The 22303-nt window shown below is 39.8% G+C and overlaps 1 protein-coding gene across 1 annotated transcript in view; it reads left to right on the forward strand.

The window, feature by feature from the left end:
* Positions 1–22303, forward strand: part of LOC142290770 (vomeronasal type-2 receptor 26-like) — a 64640-nt gene that overhangs the window by 15960 nt on the left and 26377 nt on the right. The window contains exons 2-4 of the mRNA XM_075335153.1: positions 6039–6836; positions 16598–16843; positions 19563–19686. Of these exons, the coding sequence (XP_075191268.1) occupies positions 6039–6836; positions 16598–16843; positions 19563–19686 (1168 nt within the window). The remainder of the gene's footprint in view (positions 1–6038; positions 6837–16597; positions 16844–19562; positions 19687–22303) is intronic.

The raw sequence follows: 22303 nt of genomic DNA on the forward strand, positions 1-22303 counted from the left end.
ATTAGACATCTTTCATTGTGGGCTGCACTTCCACCTCCTTTATGATACTGACCAATAAGCAGGCAGCAGCATAAAAGGGCAGAAGGACCTATGTCATCAGAGTCACCTGACCAAAGTCCACAGGTCCTGCAAGAAGAAATGTAAAGCCCAAATAAGTAGAGGATTTATTACACAGCACAGAAGTGTGGACCTAATAACTCCAGTAAATATTTGCAGAACATCTGCAGAGTCTATAATATCTTCAGTGCTTATTTAGGCTGCACACTCCGGAGGGTAGGACCTGTAGACTCAGATCGTGCCACACTGATGACATCATTAAAGCTCCTTTTCTACTTCTTTGTTTCTGGCTGCTTATGACTGGTTAGGATAAAGGAGGCAGAAGTGAATGGTCCCAGTGAAAAATATCAAATACCATCCACTTAAAGATAACTCATTAGGTGCCGAAAATCGGTATGCTAATATTTCCACATTGGTGAAGCCAAATAAACAGAAAGCTTCATTCCGCTATGTAGCCACTATTATATTGTGCGTCTGGTTCAACCTGAACATTTTGATGAAAGATCCTGCTTGAAAGGTGTTTGCACCAGTCTTATCTGACCTCAGAATGTTCTCCTTTTCAGAGCATTTGGAAGCTTTACATCAATGTGATTTGCTGCTAACAAATTTTGGTAAAAAAGTTGTCAGAGCTGGAAAATTTGAATTACAAACTGTATCTTCATCTACAGATGCCATTCAATGTGTCCTTATGTTGTTTTGTATTTTTTTTTTTTTTTTTTTTTACTGCTAAGATATTTTTTTTTCTGTGTTTTATGCTTTTTGCATCAAACCTAAATTTCTATTTATGGATGCAGTTTTACTACTCAATTTAGTTTAGGAAATACTTCCTATGGTGCACCTACAAGTGCATCTCAATAAATTAGAATATTATCAAAAAGTTAATTTATTTCAGTAATTCAATACAAAAAGAGAAATACATATATAATGTAGAGTCATTACACACAGAGGGATCTATTTCACCTGTTTATTATATATTATGTAGAGTCATTACACACAGAGAGATCTATTCCTATATATTATATAGAGTCATTACACACAGAGGGATCTATTCCTATATATTATATAGAGTCATTACACACAGAGGGATCTATTCCTATATATTATATAGAGTCTTTACACACAAAGGGATCTATTCCTATATATTATATAGTCATTACACACAGAGGGATCTATTCCTATATATTATATAGAGTCATTACACACAGAGGGATCTATTTCTATATATTATATAGAGTCATTACACACAGAGGGATCTATTCCTATATATTATATAGAGTCATTACACACAAAGGGATCTATTCCTATATATTATATAGTCATTACACACAGAGGGATCTATTCCTATATATTATATAGAGTCATTACACACAGAGGGATCTATTTCTATATATTATATAGAGTCATTACACACAGAGGGATCTATTCCTATATATTGTATAGAGTCAATCCACACAGAGGGATCTATTCATGTGTGTATTATATATTATATAAAGTCATTACACACAGAGGGATCTATTTCACGTGTTTATTTCTGTTAATGTTGATGATTATGGCTTACAGCCAATGAAAACCCAAAGTCATTATCTCAGAAAATTAGAATAATTACCACAAAACACCTGCAAATGCTTCCTAAGCATTTAAAAAGTTCCCTTAAGCGGGCTTTACATGCTGCGATATTGCTAGCCGATGCTAGCGATGGCGAGCGTGATAGCACCCGCCCCTATCGTTAAGCTGATATGTGAAGATCGCTGCCGTAGCAAACATTATCGCACCGGCAGCGTCACACGTACTTACCTGCTCGGCGATGTCGCTGTGACCGGCAACCCACCTCCTTTCTGAGGGGGCGGTTCGCTCAGCGTCACAGCGACGCCACTAAGCGGCCGCCCAATCAAAGCGGAGGGGCGGAGATGAGCGGGACGAACATCCCGCCCACCTTCTTCCTTCCTCATTGCTGGCGTGTGGAAGGTAAGGAGAGGTTCCTCATTCCTGCGGCATCACACGTAGCGATGTGTGCTGCCGCAGGGACGAGGATCAACTTCGCCCAAGTGACAGCAGCAATAATTGGAAGAGGACCCCTGTGTCAACGAGGAGCGATTTTGGACGTTTTTGCAACGATCCAAAATCGCTCCTAGGAGTCACACACGAGATCACTACAGCGGCCGGATGTGTGTCACAAAATCCGTGACCCCAACAAGATCGCTGGAGCGATCTCGTAGCGTGTAAAGCCACCCTTAGTCTGGTTCAGTAGACTACACAATCATGGGGAAGACTGCTGACTCAGATGTCCAGAAGGCAGTCATTGACTCACTCCACAAGGAGAGTAAGCCACAAAAGGTTATTGCTAAAGAAGCTGGCTGTTGACAGAGCGCTGTACCCAAGCATATTAATGGAAAGTTCAGTGGAAGGAAAAAGTGTGGTAGAAAAAGGTGCACAAGCAACTGGGATAATCGCAGCCTTTATAGAATTCTCAAGAAATGGCCATTCAAAAATTGGGGGAGATTCACAAGGAGTGGACGCTGCTGGAGTCAGTGCTTCAAGAGCCACCACACACAGACGTATCCAGGACATGGCCTACAAGTGTCGCATTCCTTGTGTCACCACTCATGACTAATAGACAACGCCAGAAGCGTCTTACCTGGGTCAAGGAGAAAAAGAACTGGACTGTTCTCAGTGGTCCAAGGTGTTGTATTCAGATGAAAGTAAATTTTGCATATAATTTGGAAATCGCGGTCCCAGCGTCTGGAGGAAGAGTGAAGGACACAACCCGAGCTGCTGAGGTCTAGTGTGAAGTTTCCACAATCAGTGATGGTTTGGGGACCCATGTCATCTGCTGGTGTAGCTCCACTGTGTTTTACAGTATCAAGATCAAAGTCAGCGCAGCCGGCTACCAGGAAATTTTACAGCACTTCATGCTTCCCTCTGCAGACAAGCTTTTTAGAGTTGGGAATTTCATTTTCCAGCAGGACTTGGCCGCTGTCCACACTGCCAAAAGTACCAATACCTGGTTTACTAACCACAGTGTCACTGTGCTTGATTGGCCAGCAAACTCGCCTGACCTAAACCCCATAGAGAATCCATGGGGTATTGTCAAGAGGAAGATGAGAGACACCAGACCCAACAATGCAGACTAGCGGAAGGCTGCTATCAAAGCAACCTGGGCTTCCATAACACCTCAGCAGTGCCACAGGCTGATCGCCTCCATACCACACCGTTTTTATGCAGTAATTCATGCAAAAAAGCCCCAACAAAGTATTGAATGCATTTACTGTACAGTCATGGCCAAAAGGTTTGAGAATGCTACAAATATTAATTTTTACAAAGTCTACTGCCTACGTTTTTCTAATAGCAATTTGCATATACTCCAGAATGTTATAAAGAGTGATCAGCTTAACAGCAATTACTTGTAAAGTCAATATTGGCTAAGAAAATGAACTTTAACCCCCAAAACACATTTCAACATCATTGCATTCCTGCCTTAAAAGGAGCAGCTAACATTGTTTTAGTGATTGTTCCATTAACATAGGTGTGGGTGTTGATGAGGACAGGGCTGGCGATCAATCAGTCATGATTAAGTAAGAATGACACCACTGGACACTTTAAAAGGAGGCTGGTGCTTGGTATCATTGTTTCTCTTCAGTTAACCATGGTTATCTCTAAAGAAACACGTGTAGCCATCATTGCTCTGCACAAAAATGGCCTAACAGGGAAGAGTATCGCAGATACAAAGATTGCACCTCAGTCAACAATATATTGCATCATCAAGAACTTCAAGGAGAGAGCTTCCATTGTTGCCAAAAAGGCTCCTGGGCGCCCAAAAAGGACCAGCAAACGTCAGGACCATATCTTAAAACTGTTTCAGCTGCGGGATCGGACTACCAGCAGTGCCGAGCTAGCTCAGCAATGGCAGCAGGCTGGTGTGAGTGCTTCTGCACGCACTGTGAGGCGGAGACTCTTTGAGCAAGGCCTGGTTTCAAGGAGGGCAGCAAAGAAGCCACTTCTCTCCAGAAAAAACATCAGGGACCGACTGATATTCTGCAAAAGGTACAGGGAGTGTACTGCTGAGGACTGGGGTAGAGTCATTTTCTCAGATGAATCCCCTTTTCGATTGTTTGGGACATCTGGAAAACAGCTTATTAGGAGAAGAAGAGGTGAGCGCTACCACCAGTCTTGTCTCATGCCAACTGTTAAGCATCCTGAAACCATTCATGTGTGGGGTTGCTTCTCAGCCAAGGGAATCGGCTCACTCACAGTCTTGCCTAAAAACACAGCCATGAATAAAGAATGGTACCAGAATGTCCTCCAAGAGCAACTTCTCCTAACTGTCCAAGAGCAGTTTGGCGCCAAACAATGCCTTTTCCAGCATGATGGAGCACCTTGCCATAAAGCAAAGGGGATCACTAAATGGCTCATGGAACAAAACATAGAGATTTTGGGTCCATGGCCTGGAAACTCCCCAGATCTTAATCCCATTGAGAACTTGTGGGCAATCATCAAGAGACGGGTGGACAAACAAAAACCAACAAATTCTGGCAAAATTCAAGCATTGCTTATGCAAGAATGGACAGCTATCAGTCAGGATTTGCTCCAGAAGTTGATTGAGAGCATGCCAGGGAGAATTGCAGAGGTCCTGAAGAAGAAGGGGCAACACTGCAAATATTGACTTGCTGCATGAACTCATTCTAACTGTCAATAGAACCATTTGGTACTCATAATATGATTGCAATTATATTTCTGTATGTGATGTAAACATCAGACAAACACAATTAAAAACCTGAGGGCAATAGATCATGTGAAAATATAATTTTGGTGTCATTCTCAAAACTTTTGGCCATGACTGTACAGACTTTTCAGTAGGCGCCAACATTTCTGAGTTTAACATCATTTTTCAATTGGTCTTATATAATATTCTAATTTTCTGAGATAATGACTTTTGGGTTTTCATTGGCTGTAAGCCATAATCACCAACATTAACAGAAATAAACATGTTAAATAGATCCTTCTGTGTGTAATGACTCTATATATTATATAGTAATAGATCCTTCTGTGTGTAATGACTCTATATAATATATGCATTACCCTTTTTGTATTGAATTACTGAATAAATTAACTTTTTGGTGATATTTTAATTTATGGAAATGCACCTGTTCATTTCTGGAGTCCCATTTCCAATAATTTTCACCACAACTCTACGTGAAGTCTATAAGATAACGTCCAGGTAAGAAGATACGAGTGTATTATAATATCATATTCGCCATTAGTTTGAAGTATAAAATTCTCATTTCAGGTTCCCTTTAAAGCTTCCCCTTAGCCATCTTGACACTGAATTGAGGCATGATTACTGAGGTCTTTTATAGGGTCAGGCACAGTTCTTTTGAACACCTGACACTTATATTTGAAGCACGCCTTTTATGAAGGGAGTAAACATGTTAAGGATGTGACTCAACCGGTCACTCAGGATGTGACTGCTGTTTCAAATTATATTGTCATGTGTGCACACGAGACTAAATAACGGACAACGAGTCAGTTATATCTATCTCCATGACTGGCACTGACCAAGTGGTCTTTATTGTTTGAAACTTTCTATAGCTCTTGAGAAGTGAAGGGTGTAGCCAAAATACAGTCCAATCAAGTATCGCAGGCTGGACTTCAAGACGTATAGAAATTAGCATAATCTCTTCTTGATTGGACAGTCCAGGCTTTTAGGAATTCCTTTGTTCATCATCCCGGGTGTAGACAGGATGTGGCAGCCATCTTCAAATTACATATACTGATATATACTGTGTTAAGGAAAATACACTGAATATGCAATATACATATATACGTATTAGTAAGGAACAAAAGCATTCATAAATATGTGTTAATTTACATCTACTAAACTATATACCTGAGTCTATGAAATGGCTGAATTTAGTATTTTTGGATACTCAATTCTTATCCTTAACAAACACGTGCATTATCAGGTCTTAATTTTCTATTTCCAGATTAGTTATGGAGCCAGAGATCCGCTTCTTAGCAATAGAAAACTGTATCCAAATTTTTTCCGAACCGTCCAAGACTATGAGACACAACATGTAGGGATTGCAAAGTTAATTAAACATTTTGGATGGAACTGGGTTGGGATAATAACATCAGACGATGAGCCTGGAGAACGTGAAGCCGAACATCTCATCCAAACGCTCAGTAAATACGGAATTTGTACTGAATTTAAAATTAAGATTTTGCGAACTTACTTACCATATTTTGAAGAGTTGGTAACGTCATCTTCTGAGATTATTATCATTTGCGGGACATTAGCAATAAATTATTTAAGATCATTTGGTCAATTAGCATATTTTCTGAGGCAAAGAACCATTATCCTTCCGGCATCGTGGTCAATTGCCATAGAACTCATATACCAGAAAAAGGATGATAGACTGGATCGCAGTTTGATGTTCGCTCCTCCAATACGTTACGTCACTGGATTACAGGAACATTTATATACTTTCCATCCATCCAACCGACCAAATGATAAGTTACTGGAGGACGTCTGGATGTACTCATATTATTGCCTCTCAGGAGATAATGAGAAAAATGAATACTTTATAGATGTTACTAACTTCTCCCTTCATAACTGTACTGGAAGGGAGACATATGCAGAGCTATTTAATTATTTTAGAGATTCAGCAACCTACAAAGTTCACATCTCAGTCATGATTATGGCACACGCTCTACATGATTTATATACCGTCTTACAGAAAAATGGAGGAAAAGGATTGAAACCATTTCAATTCCAGCATAAAGTAAGTGATAGAATCCTATATACTTATAATATAGTTTTACATTATCGATTACTCTCATCTACAGTCATGGTCGAATGTGTTGGCTGCCTTGAAATTGCTACAGATAATGAAGAATTTTAACAAAAATATTATTGCAATTACATGTTTTGTTATACATGTTTATTTCCTCTGTCTTGGAACATGGAACACGAAAAAAAAAACTAAGAAAAAGGCAAATTGGACGTAAATTCACACTAACTGCAAAAATGGGCAGGACAAAATTGTTGGCACTGTTGACTTAACATTTGGTTGCACACCCTTTGGAACAAACAACTACAATCAATCGCTTCCTATAACCATCAAAAAGATTCTTACACCTCTCAACTGGAATTTTGGACCACTTTTTTTTTGTAAACCGCTCCAGGTCTCACATATTTGAAGGACGCCTTCACCCAACAGAAATTTTAAGATCTCTAAACAAGTGTTCAATGGGATTTAGATCCGGACTCATTGCTGCCACTTAAGAACTCTCCAGCACTTTGTTTCCATCCATTTCTGAGGGCTTCCTGAAGTATATTTGGGGTCATTGTCCTTCTGGAAGACCCATGCCTAGGACAGGCAAAGCTTTCTGACACTGGGCACTAAATTGCTACCCAAACTTTTTTGTAGTCTTCAGATGTCATGATGCCTTGGACACAGTCTAGGCACTGAGTGCCAGAGGAAGCAAAATAAGCCAAAACTATTTTTGATCATCCACCATACTGTAGGTACTGTGTTTTCTTTTCTTTATAGGCCTCATTCTATTTTTGATAAACAGACGAATGATGTGCTTTACCAAAATGCTCTTTCTTGGTCTCATCTGTCCATTAGACTCTTTCCCAGAAGGATTTTGCCTTACTTACATACATTTTGGCAAACTACAGTCTAGTTTTTTTATGTCTCTGGGTCAGCAGTGGGGTCCTCCTGGGTCTCTTCCATGGTGTTTCATTTCTTTAAGATGCGGACAGATAGTTCACACTGACATTGATGCATCTCAACTTGCAGGGGAGCTTGAACTTCTTTGGACACTGATTTGGTCAGCTTATCCACCATCCAGATTATCCTGTGTAGCAACCTTTCATCAATTTTCCTTTTCTGTCCATGACCAGGGAGATTAGTTACAGTGCCATGGATTGTAAATTCCCTTATTATTTTGTGCAGCATGGACAAAAAACATTGTTGATATTTTTTAAAAAAAGTTTGTTCTCAAGTCACCAGACAGTTGTCTTCTCCTCTTTTTGTGCTCCATGCTTAGTGTTGCACATACAGAAACAAAATGTCAAGACTGAGTCAACTTTTCCCATTTTTATCTGGTTTCAGGTGTGATTTTCATATTGCCCTCACCTGTTACTTGCCACAAGTGAGTTTTTCCAGGGCCATCACATAGTTTCATAGTTTCATAGTTTTTAAGGTTGAAGGGAGACGGTTGAAGGGAGACTCTAAGTCCATCTAGTTCAACCCGTAGCCTAACATGTTGATCCAGAGGAAGGCAAAAAAAACCAAGGGGTCAAATAAGCTCCAATGGGGAAAAAAATTCCTTCCTGACTCCACATACGGCAATCAGACTAGTTCCCAGGATCAACACCCTGTCATAAAATCTAATATACATAACTGGTAATATTATATTTTTTAAGAAAGGCGTCCAGGCTCTGCTTAAATGTTAGTAGTGAATCACTCATTACAACATCATGCGGCAGAGAGCTCCATAGTCTCACTGCTCGTACAGTAAAGAATCCTCGTCTGTGATTATGATTAAACCTTCTTTCCTCAAGACGTAGCGGATGCCTCCGTGTTCCAGTCGCAGGCCTAGGTGTAAAGAGATATTTGGAAAAGTCTCTGTACTGTCCCCTCATATATTTATACATTGTGATTAGATCCCCCCTAAGCCTTTGTTTTTCCAAACTAAATAACCCCAAGTGTAATAACCTGTCATGGTATTGCAGCCCACCGATTCCTCTAATAATCTTGGTCGCTCTTCTATCTACCTGTAAGATTATGCTATTTATAACCTTCTATACTTTTGCTATCAAGAAAAGCCTCCATTCCTCTCTTACATTCTTTCAGTGAGTGGCCGTCACCACTTCCTCAGGAAGAGAGTTCCAGAGCCTCACTGCTCTTACCGTGAAGACCCCTCTTCTATGCTGATGTAGGAATTTTCTTTCCTCCAATCGAAGAGAATGCCCCCTTGTTCTTGTCACAGTCCTTGGTACAAACAGATCATGGGAGAGATCTCTATATGGCCCTCTGATATATTTGTACATATTTATTAGGTCTCCCCTAAGTCTTCTCTTTTCTAGAGTAAATAGACCTAATTTTGATAACCTTTCCGTGTATTGTAATGCACCCACTCCATTTATTATTTTAGTAGCCCGCCTCTGAACCCTTTCAAGTTCAGTAATGTCTTTCTTGAGCACCGGTGCCCAAAATTGCACACAATACTCCAAGTGTGGTCTGACGAGTGATTTGTACAGAGGGAGAATGATGTTTTCATCTCGTGCCCCCAGACCTCTTCTAATGCATCGAACATGCACGAAACAAAGTTATTTACCCATCGTTTGAAACGGTGCCAATGATTTTGTCCAAACCATTTTTGAACTCTTGTGTGAAATTATGTTTCTCTTCTTTTTTTTTTGTTGTTTCAATACACACACATGTGTATAACAAAACGTGTAATTGCAATATTTTCTGGGAGAAGCACTTCTTTTTCTGGAACAATTTCAAGAGAGTCAACACTTTCGGCCATGACTACACATCAGAAAAATATTTCATAACTAGTGGTCTGAAAAAGAAGTCACTCGATCATCTAGTTTAACCTCCTAAGTGCAGTGGTCAATAAAGATCATGTAGTTTGTTAGACAGAGAAAGAAATGTATTTTTGTCAGCCCATGACTTTCCCTTCAATCCATCGACCCAATCTCAAGGGTGCTGGGGTGTTGTCATTGCAGAAAGGAGCTTAACAATAGACCCCATTGGAGATGATTGAATTGATCAATTGCATATCAACTACAAATCAAATTTCAAGAAATTTGCAGGTCCTGGTGATTTTGAACAATTTGCAATTCAATTTGTGCGAATCCGTAGCAGAGAAATGTTTGGGGTTATCATTTCACATTTTGTCAAAGTTTGCTTCAACCAGAGTATGTGTTCAAATGAAACCAGGCTTGGTCACGCCGGCCTCCCTATAATGCCCTGCAGCTATTACATCACATGGTCTAATGCAACCACTTAGAGAGGACAGCCACCACATTGGATGATAGAGGAAAAGCATTCAGTTTTACAGCATATGGATAGAAGGTTAGTGCGGATAGCTCATCATTACAGATAGAGATAGAAAAGCCTTAATCAAAATGTGATGTACTACTGCAGCACTAAACAACCTATAATATTACTTCAGTTACAATGATTGAGCGATTTTCAGGTTGCACATTATTTTTTTCATCCCCCTCTTCCAAGTGAAGGAGGGAGGCGCTAGGCCGCTCGGGTGCCACTTTCCTTTGTTAAGAGGTTTCTGCATGTGTGCATGTACTGTACTTGGAGAGAGTGTGTGACACCCGGCTGCCCCTCGGAAGCTCAAAAGGCTTCCTCTTCTGCAAGTGCTGAAGTCATACGTCACACCAGGTTTTTTTAATCAAACTTCTTTTACTTGCATTTAACGCCTTCATGGCTCACATGGTAACCGACATCCTTTTTTCCTGGCTGATCTGACATAAGTCTTCGTTCTTTGGTACTTCAGGATCGTTCCCTCTTTACCTCTTCCAGCTCTTTGTCTGTTTGATCCCCTGATGGCTTTTCCTAGCCTGCCTTGATAAGCTCTGGGCTCCAGACCTACAGAGGTGGACTTGGGAATCAGGAGTCATCTTCACAAATAGGCCCATGTCCTGTGGCCTTAATTTTTAATAAAATTCCACCTGTCGCCAGTGTGCAGCTGGGTCTGTGGCTTCAGATAAAAAAAAAAAAAAGCAGTATTCACTGTGTACCAGGTATTGTAGGATTCATCTGTCACAAACCTGTAAGTGCCTTGCATCAGGCACAGTGTTGTGGAGCACTGAAAACCATCTGTATTACAGCACTGTGCAACAGTGTTGGATCTCGGACAATCGGTTGTGAGGGTCAACCAGATAAAAAGACTGTTACAGGCTCGTTGTAAAAATTGGGTGCTCTGTATTGGATCTTTGGCAATATTGTGGCGGCTTTGCACGTTGCAACATCGCACGTGCGATGTCGGTGGGGTCAAATCGAAAGTGACGCACATCCGGCGTCACTTTCGACATCGTTGTGTGTAAATCCTAGCTGATATGATTAACAAGCGCAAAAGCGTCGTTATCGTATCATCGCTGCAGGCTCCGACTTTTTCATCATTACGCTGCCGCGACAGGTACGATGTTGTTCCTCGTTCCTGCGGCAGCACACATTGCTGTGTGTAAAGCCGCAGGAGCGAGGAACATCTCCTTACCTGCCACCGGCGGCTATACGGAAGGAAGGAGGTGGGCGGGATGTTTACATCCTGCTCATCTCCGCCCCTCCGCCGCTATTGGCCGCCTGCCGTGTGACGTCGCTATGATGCCGCACAACCCGCCGCACTATCGCATGTGACATCGCAGAATCGGCTTGCGATGTTGCAACGTGCAAAGCCCGCCTTGGTTGTGAGGGTCTACAAAGAAAACAGGCTCTGTCGGGGGCCTTTTATAATATTTGTTGCTCTGTGGGGGATATCTGTGAATGTACTGAGTGATGGGTTTGCTCCATGTAGTTACTGTTGTGAGCTAAATACTTTCCTTCTATGTCATTGGAACTTCAAATTAGTAAGATTTGTTTTACAAGTGCTCGGGAAATCGTTGCAGCACACACGTTTTGTGGTGTACTGAAAGTTTCTGCTTTATTACATCATGTGACCAGTTTATATAGTATCCCAAGCAAAGAAATAACTCCCCTGAACTATGTACCAATAAGAGCTACATGGGTGTGTATAGAAATGTGAAACTTTCCCTTCCATTAGTATTAGCTGAGCCCTATGAAATCATTCAGTTGTAAGACAAGATGGTTTCTATAAGAACAAAATGGACTGTATTCTCCCACAATCCCCCTTTTGTGACCAATTATGTGTATATTAGGAAATCACTATATCCTGCTGAATCTGAAGTATCTGTGTGAAATATAATCATGTTCTAGGTGCTAATTCAAAAAAATGTCTAACATAGAGACCTATTCATTAAGAAAAGAAAACATGCATTAGGTCCACGACTTGCCAGTTTCCAGCTCTACCTTCTGTATTTTTACCTTTTCAGCCTTTTTCACCTTCATATCAATTATGTACTTTTAAAATTTCCAGACCCCCGTTTTTATATACCACCTTCACCATGTGCTATTCAGCAATAACGTCGTTTTCTGCACTAGAAGGCCTCAGGTCAAGCCTAGAAAGAAATTTACACAAAACACACAAGCTTGCATAAACCTACTCATGGTATACCTATATAATCCATCTGCAATCTCTGGAATGGGTAGAGCGGATAAGAGGTGTGTTTCTGCGGGATCTTTACAGTTTTTCCTACATTGTTTTAGGCACATGTCTTACAAGACTGGGTGTGTCTGGCCACCTGGATACTGAACTCAGGATGGGACATTAAACAAGTTGTGGAACGAATTGTCAGCATTGCAATGATTTCCTATGGGAAATCTTGCTTTGCTAGACGAGCAACTTAGTTAAAACGCACACTCCCAGAACGGATTGTTCTCGTTAACCAAGGCTTCACTGTAATAGGTGAAATCTTTCCCCTCTTTTTGAATGCAGTGTCATCTTTATAGCTGGATTCAAAATAGTGTATCAATTGAGTACCACATTTATGGCATGAGGAAAGGCACATTGCATCAGGATTATCATTTAGGCAGGATATATATATATATATATATATATATATATATACGGCAGATTTTACTTTGTGTTACTACATTATTGGGTGGTCTTTTCAACCCAAGCTTGAATCACAGTATCACAGAACTGGCTGTGATGCAGCCCTTGTGTCAGGATCCAGTCTAGCGAATAGACCACAGGTTTCTGCTATAGAGCATGTTTTGGGGCCAATTTAGGCTGCTATTCTATAACCTTCCTTTCCTCTGTTGAAATGAAAACAAAAAGGAAAATAAGCAACTCATTTCGTAAGGTGTGAATAGGTCAGCAGGCAATAATTATCTAAATACTATAAACTAAAGAAACACAACCTCCAGAAAGTCCATTTAGTTATATATATATATATATATATATATATATATATATATATATATATATATATATATATATATATATATATTTATTTTTTTTTTTTTCAGAATTCATGTTGTTGCAACAGTACACATTACCAGTAAATTTTGGTCACCTTGTGATAACACGGTCCATGTATACTGTAAACTGTATCTGTGAAAGGAAAAAAAAAACAAAGTAAAATACTGACAGTATGTGAGCAGAGACACAGAATAAAAATGTATTTTGCAAGTAAATCACCATAAAATGCTTTGATGATTTTCAACAAGAAAAAACTATAAAATCTAATTTTCTCTGCAAAGTTAATTTAATTATTGGGGTAGGATCAGTAAAATAAAAACAAATTATTGCTAATTTATTTTGTCAATTTATTAATGCTAACAGTTGAAGAGACAATAAGACCTTGCTACACCAGTTGGGAGGTGTTGCATACCAAACTTATCTTACTTTTTTCAGAGGGGGTTGTTTTCCTACTAGAAGTACAGTAAAGAAAACTCATCTTTCTTTGTTCAGTTTGAAAGAATACTACTGCTCCTCTTCCCTCCTCCCTTCAGCCAAGTAGCAAAGGCTTTTTTGTATCTTTTCTCTCCAAAACACATCTCTGTTGGATCTATTTAATTCTTGTACAAATGGATAAAATATGTCTATCATCTTTTTGGGCTAAGTCCTTTAAGATTTTTGGATTGTTCCTCCTATTCTTTCAGATATAATGCTGCAGGATTTTAAAATACTGATCCCTGAGTCTCAAATCTAAATACTCAGGTCCATAACTACTAATTATTTTGTATGTGCAGTTACATCTTTCTAGTTTATGTTTATCAATTTTTCAAGGTTTCCCCCTATTTATATCTGACTTGCATTTATTGGATGTCTGATTAAGCGAATATACTATTTAAATTTTGTAGTTGTTATTAATGCAAGGAAAACCGCAAAAAGTTTATAAGGGGTGGGATTTCAACTTTTAAAGAAAGAACTATTGAGAGGGGCCTGGCTAAGCTGGGTGTATGCTGGGAGTGTCTGCATTACTATGCAGTTATGAACATTGCTCTTTGCCACCATTCTATGAATGCCCACATTTATGCATGATTCGTATGCAGCATACAACAAAGGGGTCCAATCTTCAGGAATTCGAATTCACAAAGAGATTCTGAATTTATAAACTTCCTATATTCTCACCAAGCTGAAAGAATCCCAAAAATCTCTGATTATTAAAAACTGTTTTAACATAGTAAACCTAGCATAATTACTTGTTCATTTAACACCCAGTCATGTTTTTTTTTCCTTCTACAGCTGCCAAGAGCTGCCTAGCCCCCTCCCTACAGATATGAGGGGGCTGTAATGACTGTTTATCTGCTCCGGCTACTCTTTTGCTAGAATAATCAAAGGGCATTTTAAAAACTGACCTTTTTTTGATCACTCCACAATCTCCATCATAGATTCTCTACAACACATACTACACACGTCCATCGTACTGGTCCATTATCAAACATTTATGCAACATATACTTTGGTCAACAAACCTTTGAACAGCAGCCCCAGCTATAGGCAATCTGTAACTTCCTGTACTGATCCCCCAGTTTCTGTCTCTTTCAACAGCTAGGTAAATATCCACCACACTCAAAATGTGACTCAGCTTATTGAAAGCACTCAGGGTACAGAAAAAAATAATTTTCTTTAGATGACAAAATAAAGTAAGATTTCGACCCTCCTGGGTCATACAGTCACTTATATTTAGTGAAAGGAAGATGATATCAATAAAAGGCTCAACTGGCCAGGGCTGTATAGATAGCTGTACCAAGGCTATGCCAGTGCTCCCGCACTTTGGCTCATGTGATGGGTCAGGTGATAATAGGGTGAAAAAAATTCTCTAGAGGAGCTGACCTTTGGCAGTTGTGTGAGTCACAACTGACTGTAAAGGCCCCGTCACACACAGCGACATACCTAACGATATATCGCCGGGGTCACGGATTCCGTGATGCACATCCGGCATCATTAGCAACATTGTTGCGTGTGACACCAACAAGCTGCCGTTAACGATGGAAATTACTCACCATATTGTCCATCATTGACACGTCGTTCATTTTCCAAAAATCGTTGATTGTTGAGAACGCAGGTTGTTCGTCGTTCCCAAGGCAGCACACATCGCTATGTGTGACATCTCAGGAACGACGAACTACATCGTACCTGCGGCCGCCGGCAATGAGGAAGGAAGGAGGTGGGCGGGATGTTACGGCTGCTCATCTCCGCCCCTCCGCTTCTATTGGGCGGCCGCTTAGTGATGCCGCTGTGACGCCGCACAAACCACCCCCTTAGAAAGGAGGCGGTTCGCTGGCAACAGCGACGTCGCTAGGCAGGTAAGTCCGTGTGACGGCTCCTAACGATATTGTGCGACACAGGCAGCGATTTGCCCATGACGCACAAACGACGGGGGCGAGTACGCTTGCTAGCGATATCGCTGCATGTAACGGGGCCTTTAGGAAGCTGAAAGCCACGGATGCTGCGGCTTCATGTGGAGAAGAGGATGACCGTTGGATAGAACTTTACAATGCTAGACATCTCCGTGCCCGCTACATTGTACTCAACACTGCGGATTTCCATTAGATATGCGCACACAGCTGTAATTGTCCAATATGATCCATAATTATGTTGTACGGCTGCCGGGAGGCATTTCCTCTTCAGTATACACAAACATGAACCTGCTTCCAAAGTATCAACAATTTTCTCATGACTTCTCAACAAGTCGTTGCCTATTCCCTTTGAAAACACCCAGCCTGTTCCTGCTCCTTAAATTTAGGGTTATATTGAACACCTTGATAAAATCCATTGTAACTTTATTTATTTTGTGAATAGCAAATCTGATGCAGATTAGATAAAATTATATTTTTTTAACTCCTGGTTTAGAAGCCATATCTTACAAAATATGAGAATGCAAAGAACAATATATTTTTTTAAATATTTCATTGAGCTATAGTTGGAAAATGTCAAACAAATCTATACATTTGATATTCCAAATGATTAGGATGGTTGAAAAAATGAAAAGATCATTGTTTGCTGGGTTTTTTCGTCCCCTCTACAAAAATAAAACTTTTTCAACACATTATTTGTACCATTTGTACCCTTTGCTGTAAGTAATACTTAATTTTTGGAGGATTTTTATTCCTCTTTAGTTGCTATCTTTTTATTTGTACCCTGAAACAATATGCTTTCCATGGCTTATATATACAGTATATACCATACATGACTTCTAAAAAAAACCCACAAGCCTTCATATTTGTATGTTGAGTGAAAAATTAAACTGCTGCATCCTGAAGACCCAAAGTGATTACACCTTTAGAGGTGGTCTTGAATTTATCTGGCTGCCATGAAATCTCAAGCAATGGTTCTGTTACTTGACCTTTCCTGCTTGAACATTAATAATAGTTATAGATTCTTGGGTATACGACAACTGGAATTGGTGATTTCAAATGAAATGTTTTGTATTTTTAAAGCTAAAATTTTTTCTAAAGAAAATCAAATTTTACGATCAGTACAATGAGTTATGCCTCTTTAATGAGAAAGGAGAAATTCCTGAAAATCTAGAGATTGTGAACTGGGTAAAGAGAGAAGACAACCAAGAATATCATACCAAGGATGTTCCCTACTATCGAGCTTATGTTGGTGCTTTTAATCCATCGCTACAGGAAGATCAACAGCTGACTATCTATCCAGAGACGATAACATGGCGGCATGGAAAGGTAAGAACATTCCAAACATTCCAACTATGATAGATATTTACAACACCATGTGCAGAATTATTAGGCAAGTTGTATTTTAGAGGATTTTTTTTATTGATCAACAACTATGTTCTCAATCAAGCCAAAAGACTCATAAATATCAAAGCTTAATATTTTTGGAAGTTGGAGTGGGGTTTTTTTAGATTTGGCTATCTTAGGAGGATCTGTTTGTGCAGGTGACTATTACTGTGCAGAATTATTAGGCAACTTAATAAAAACCAAATATATTCCCATCTAACTTGTTTATTGTCACCAGGTAAACTAATATAACTGCACAAAATGTAGAAATAAACATTTCTGACATGCAAAAACAAAACCCCAAAAAATGAGTGACCAATATAGCCCACTTTCTTTATGATGACACTCAGCAGCCGACCATCCATAGATTGTGTCATTGCTTGATCTGTTTACTATCAACATTGCGTGCAGCAGCCACCACAGCCTCCAGACACTGCTCCCAGAGGTGGACTGTTTTCCCTCCCTGTAGATCTCACATTTTATGAGGGTCAACAGGTTCTCTATGGGTTTCAGATCAGGTGAACAAGGGGGCCATGTCATTATATTTTTATCTTTTAGACCTTTACTGGCCAGCCACGCTGTGGAGTAGTTGGATGCATGTGATGGAGCATTGTCCTGCATGAAAATAATGTTTTTCTTGAACGATACCGACTTCTTCCTGTACCACTGCTTGAAAAAGTTGTCTTCCAGAAATTGGCAGTAGGTCTGGGAGTTGAGCTTCACTCCATCCTCAACCCGAAAAGGTCCCACAAGTTGATCTTTGATGATACCAGCCCATACCAGTCTCCACCTCCACCTTGCTGGCGTCTGAGTGGGAGTGGAGCTCTCTGCCCTTTACTGATCCAGCCTCTGGCCCATCCATCTGGGCCATCAAGAGTCAGCTCATTTCATCAGTCTATAAAACCTTTGAAAAATCAGTCTTAAGATATTTCTTGGCCCAGTCTTGACGTTTTATCTTATGTTTCTTGTACAAAGCTGGTGGTTTTTTAGCCTTCCTTACCTTGGCCATGTCCCTGAGTATGGCACACCTTGTGCTTTTTATACTCCAGTAACGTTGTAGCTCTGAAATATGGCCAAACTGGAGGCAAATGGCATCTCGGCAGCTTCATGCTTCATTTTCCTCAATTCATGGGCAGTTATTTTGCAACTTCTTTGCCCAGCACGCTTCTTACGACCCTGTTGTCTATTTGTCATAAAACGCTTCATTGTTCGATGATCACGCTTCAAAAGTTTAGCAATTTCGAGACTGCTGCATCCCTCTGCAAGACATCTCATAATTTTGGACTTTTCAGAGCCCATCAAATCTCTCTTCTGACCCATTTTGCAAAAGGAAAGGAAGTTGCCTAATAATTAAGCACCCCTTATATAGGGTGTTGATGTCATTACACCGCACCCCTCCTCATTACAGAGAGGCACATCACCTGAGTTACTTCATTGGTAGTTGGCTCTCAAGCCTATACAGCTTGGAGTATATACAGTGCTGGCCAAAAGTATTGGCACCCCTGCAATTCTGTCAGATAATACTCAGTTTCCTCCTGAAAATGATTGCAATCACAAATTCTTTGGTATTATTATCTTCATTTATTTTGCTTGCAATGAAAAAACACAAAAGAGAATGAAAAAAAAATCAAATCATTGATCATTTTACACAAAACTCCAAAAATGGGCCAGACAAAAGTATTGGCACCCTTAGCCTAATACTTGGTTGCACAACCTTTAGCCAAAATAACTGTGAACAACCGCTTCCGGTAACCATCAATGAGTTTCTTACAATGCTCTGCTGGAATTTTAGACCATTCTTCTTTGGCAAAATGCTCCAGGTCCCTGAGATTTGAAGGGGGCCTTCTCCAAACTGCCATTGTGAGATCTCTCCACAGGTGTTCTATGGGATTCAGGTCTGGACTCATTGCTGGCCACTTTAGTAGTCTCCAGTGTTTACTCTCAAACCATTTTCTAGTGATTTTTGAAGTGTGTTTTGGGTCATTGTCCTGCTGGAAGACCCACGACCTCTGAGGGAGACCCAGCTTTCTCACACTGGGCTCTACATTATGCTGCAAAACACAGTAACTTTCAGGTCTTTGGAGATGGACTTGTAGCCTTGAGATTGCTCATGCTTCCTCACAATTTGGATTCTCAAGTCCTCAGACAGTTCTTTGGTCTTCTTTCTTTTCTCCATGCTCAATGTGGTCACACAAGGACACAGGACAGAGGTTGAGTCAACTTTAATCCATGTCAACTGCTGCAAGTGTGATTTAGTTATTGCCAACACCTGTTAGGTGCCACAGGTAAGTTACAGGCGCTGTTATTACACAAAATACAGAAGCATCACATGATTTTTTTCAAACAGTGCCAATACTTTTGTCCACCCCCTTTTTTATGTTTGGTGTGGAAGTATATCCAATTTGGCTTGATGACAATTTTTTTTTTTTTCATTGAAGACAAATTAAATGAAGATAATAATACCAAAGAATTTGTGATTGCAATCATTTTCAGGAGGAAACTGAGTATTATCTGACAGAATTGCAGGGGTGCCAATACTTTTGGGCAGCACTGTACTTATATTGGAATTTAGGGCTTTTGATGTTGCGCTGTTCTCCAAAACTCTCTTGAAACTGACCTATTGGGAACTAACAATTTGATAAATATATTTTTTTATTCTTAGACTCCAGTAGGTTTGTGCTCTCTAGCTTGTCCTCCAGGATCTCGACAGTCTCCAAAAGAACACTATCACTCATGCTGCCATGATTGTATTCCTTGCCCAGAAGGACATATATCCAATATATCTGGTAACTATCTCATACTTTATGTAACAATTATATGGTGGATTGGATTAGGCTGGTTCTGTATTTGCAGCTGACAACAAGCTGTGTGTAATAGTTTAGTCTATGGAAGATGGTCATAAGTTAAGTTGGACAAATGCAGTATTTGTGCATCCACTTGGCAATGGCAAAGTTAATGGGATTGTCCTCTACTAATACATCCCTTTCTTAAATACTATATTCTCCCCTTTTAAATAAAAAATAGCCTATTCTCACCTCATATACTGGTGCTATTCCATTGTAGTTGGTGCCGGGTCTCCTGAGGCTCACCTGACATTGTTATGCTACATGACTTCTGCAGACAATCAGTGTCTGACATTGAGCTTCTCACGTCCTTTGGAAAAATCTTAGTATTCTGGGGCAGATGAGACCACTGCCACTGATTAGTGACTGGTGATTGGCTGCAGTGCCTAAATGGCATAAAAATGTCATGCAAGCAACGGAAGACCTGAAGAAAACATTGTTGAAGTGTCATCACTATGGGAGGAGAGTTTAGGGTATAAATATTACATATATATTAGAAAGGAAGAACATAGTAATTAAAAAAGGTTTATCCAAGTAGTGGACAACTACTTTAAGCATCTTGGAACCAGTATCCTATGTTCTACAGCAGAAAAAACTAGGAGAGTCACTTGTAGAGAAGGATCTGTGAGTAATTTCTAAACCAAGAACCTTATGTTCAGGTATTTAATTTTTTACCTGGCGGCATTAGGTCAACTTATGAATTTTGGATGTGCAGCCATTTCTTTTTTCTACCACATTGTTACTATCATGGATTAACCCCTTGATCACTCGACAATTTTACGTTTTTCTTTTTCCCTCCATTTCTCCCAGGAGCCATAATGTTTTTATTTTTCCATAACAGCCGTACGAGGGCTTGTGTTTTGCAGGATGAGTTGTACTTTTAAATTAAACCATTTATATTACCATATAACATATTGGAAAATGGGAAAAAAATCCATCTGTGGTGAAATTGCAAACAAGTGCAATTACGCAATTGCATTTTTTTTTGGGGGGGGGCGTTATTTACCATATACCCTACATGGTAAAACTGACCTGGCAGTATAATTCTCCAGGCCAGTATGAGTATGCAGATATCAGATATGTATAAATTGTCTTTAATTTCATTGGTGAAGAAAAAAAAATCAAAAGTTTGTAAAAAACAAAAATTTGCTTTCGGCGCCAATTTCCAATTCCTGTAACGTTCTCCTTTTCAGGATCTGGGATTACGTGAGGGCTTATTTTTTGTTCTCTAAGCTGATATTTTACGGATACCTTTTTGGGTAGATGTGATCTTTTGATCGCCTCTTACTGTATTTTATTGTAATGTTGTGGGAGCCCTAAAAAATTACGGTAATTCTGGCGTCTTGAGTTTTCTTTGCTTTAGGTTGTTTACAGAACAGATGAATTTATTTTATATTTTGATAGCTCAGATATTTCTAAACATGGTGATTCAAATATGTGTATATTTTAATGTTTTATTTTCAATGGGGCCAATCACACTGACCACACTGCCGAATCTGAAACGACACCTGATGCTGTTGAGTCACTGGTGATTGGTCTAGCAGGCGTCAATTCCTGCAGGCCTGAAAATTGCTGCTGGGGTCACCGGTTGCTAAAGACCTATGACAGCCGTCTCCGCCCTTTAAAAGATGGTGAAACCTGGTCCCTCATGCCAATTATAGCTTTAACTTTGCTCCAGCGATAATGGTCTTTGTGCATGGGGATCCAGTTGTTGGTTAACTGTTGTATGCTATTTGGAGTGCAGTGGAAATATACTTGTTGTTTCATTATTTGCCCCCTATACATTATTTCTCCCTGTGTTACCCCCTGTGTGTTCTCGCAGTGAGTTTGAGTCTCGGTTTTCCCCTGTCTGTCAGAATTTTCAGGATTCATTACTCCTGTCTCAGTCTTCCCCAGGGGTGTTAGACAAGGGCTATTCAGGAGTCAGAGCTACAATGTCGGTCCAGACCTTGCCACCATCTGGCATACCTCTAAGGGACAGTTTAGAGCCCTATCCAAATTGCACTTAAGTAAAGGGGAGGGAAAAATTAATTGAAGGATGTCATTAGCGAATATTGAAATGAGAATATGCATTACTGCCTAGAAAACATGAAAAACATTTTTAGAAAAAATGAGTTATTTTGCAAATAAAATTGGCCAAATTTACTTGAGCCCACTTACCACTCATTTTATATCAATCCTGACATCCCATATGGGTTAGAAAAGAACCTGCAAAAAAAAAATTAAAACACCTGAGCTCACTGGGAGGAGTGCGCAGACAAAGAACATGACTCCATTATACAAACTAGATAAATTGCTGGCACTTCCTAAACTGGAGCTCTGAACTGTTGCAAACTGAACATGGCATACATTATCCAAGTTAACAGTTGCACTCAAGTAAACGGGAGGGAAAAAATAACTGAAGGATGTAAATAGTGAATATTGAAATGAGAACATGCATTACTGCCCAGAAAACATGAAAAATGTAAAAATATAAAGTTATTTTGCAAATAAAATTGGTCAAATTTACTCGAGCCCAGATACCACGCCAAGGTATAACTCTAAACTGGGTCCTAATCTA

This window comes from Anomaloglossus baeobatrachus, chromosome 1, assembly GCF_048569485.1.
Source record: "Anomaloglossus baeobatrachus isolate aAnoBae1 chromosome 1, aAnoBae1.hap1, whole genome shotgun sequence".
Lineage (NCBI taxonomy): Eukaryota > Metazoa > Chordata > Amphibia > Anura > Aromobatidae > Anomaloglossus > Anomaloglossus baeobatrachus.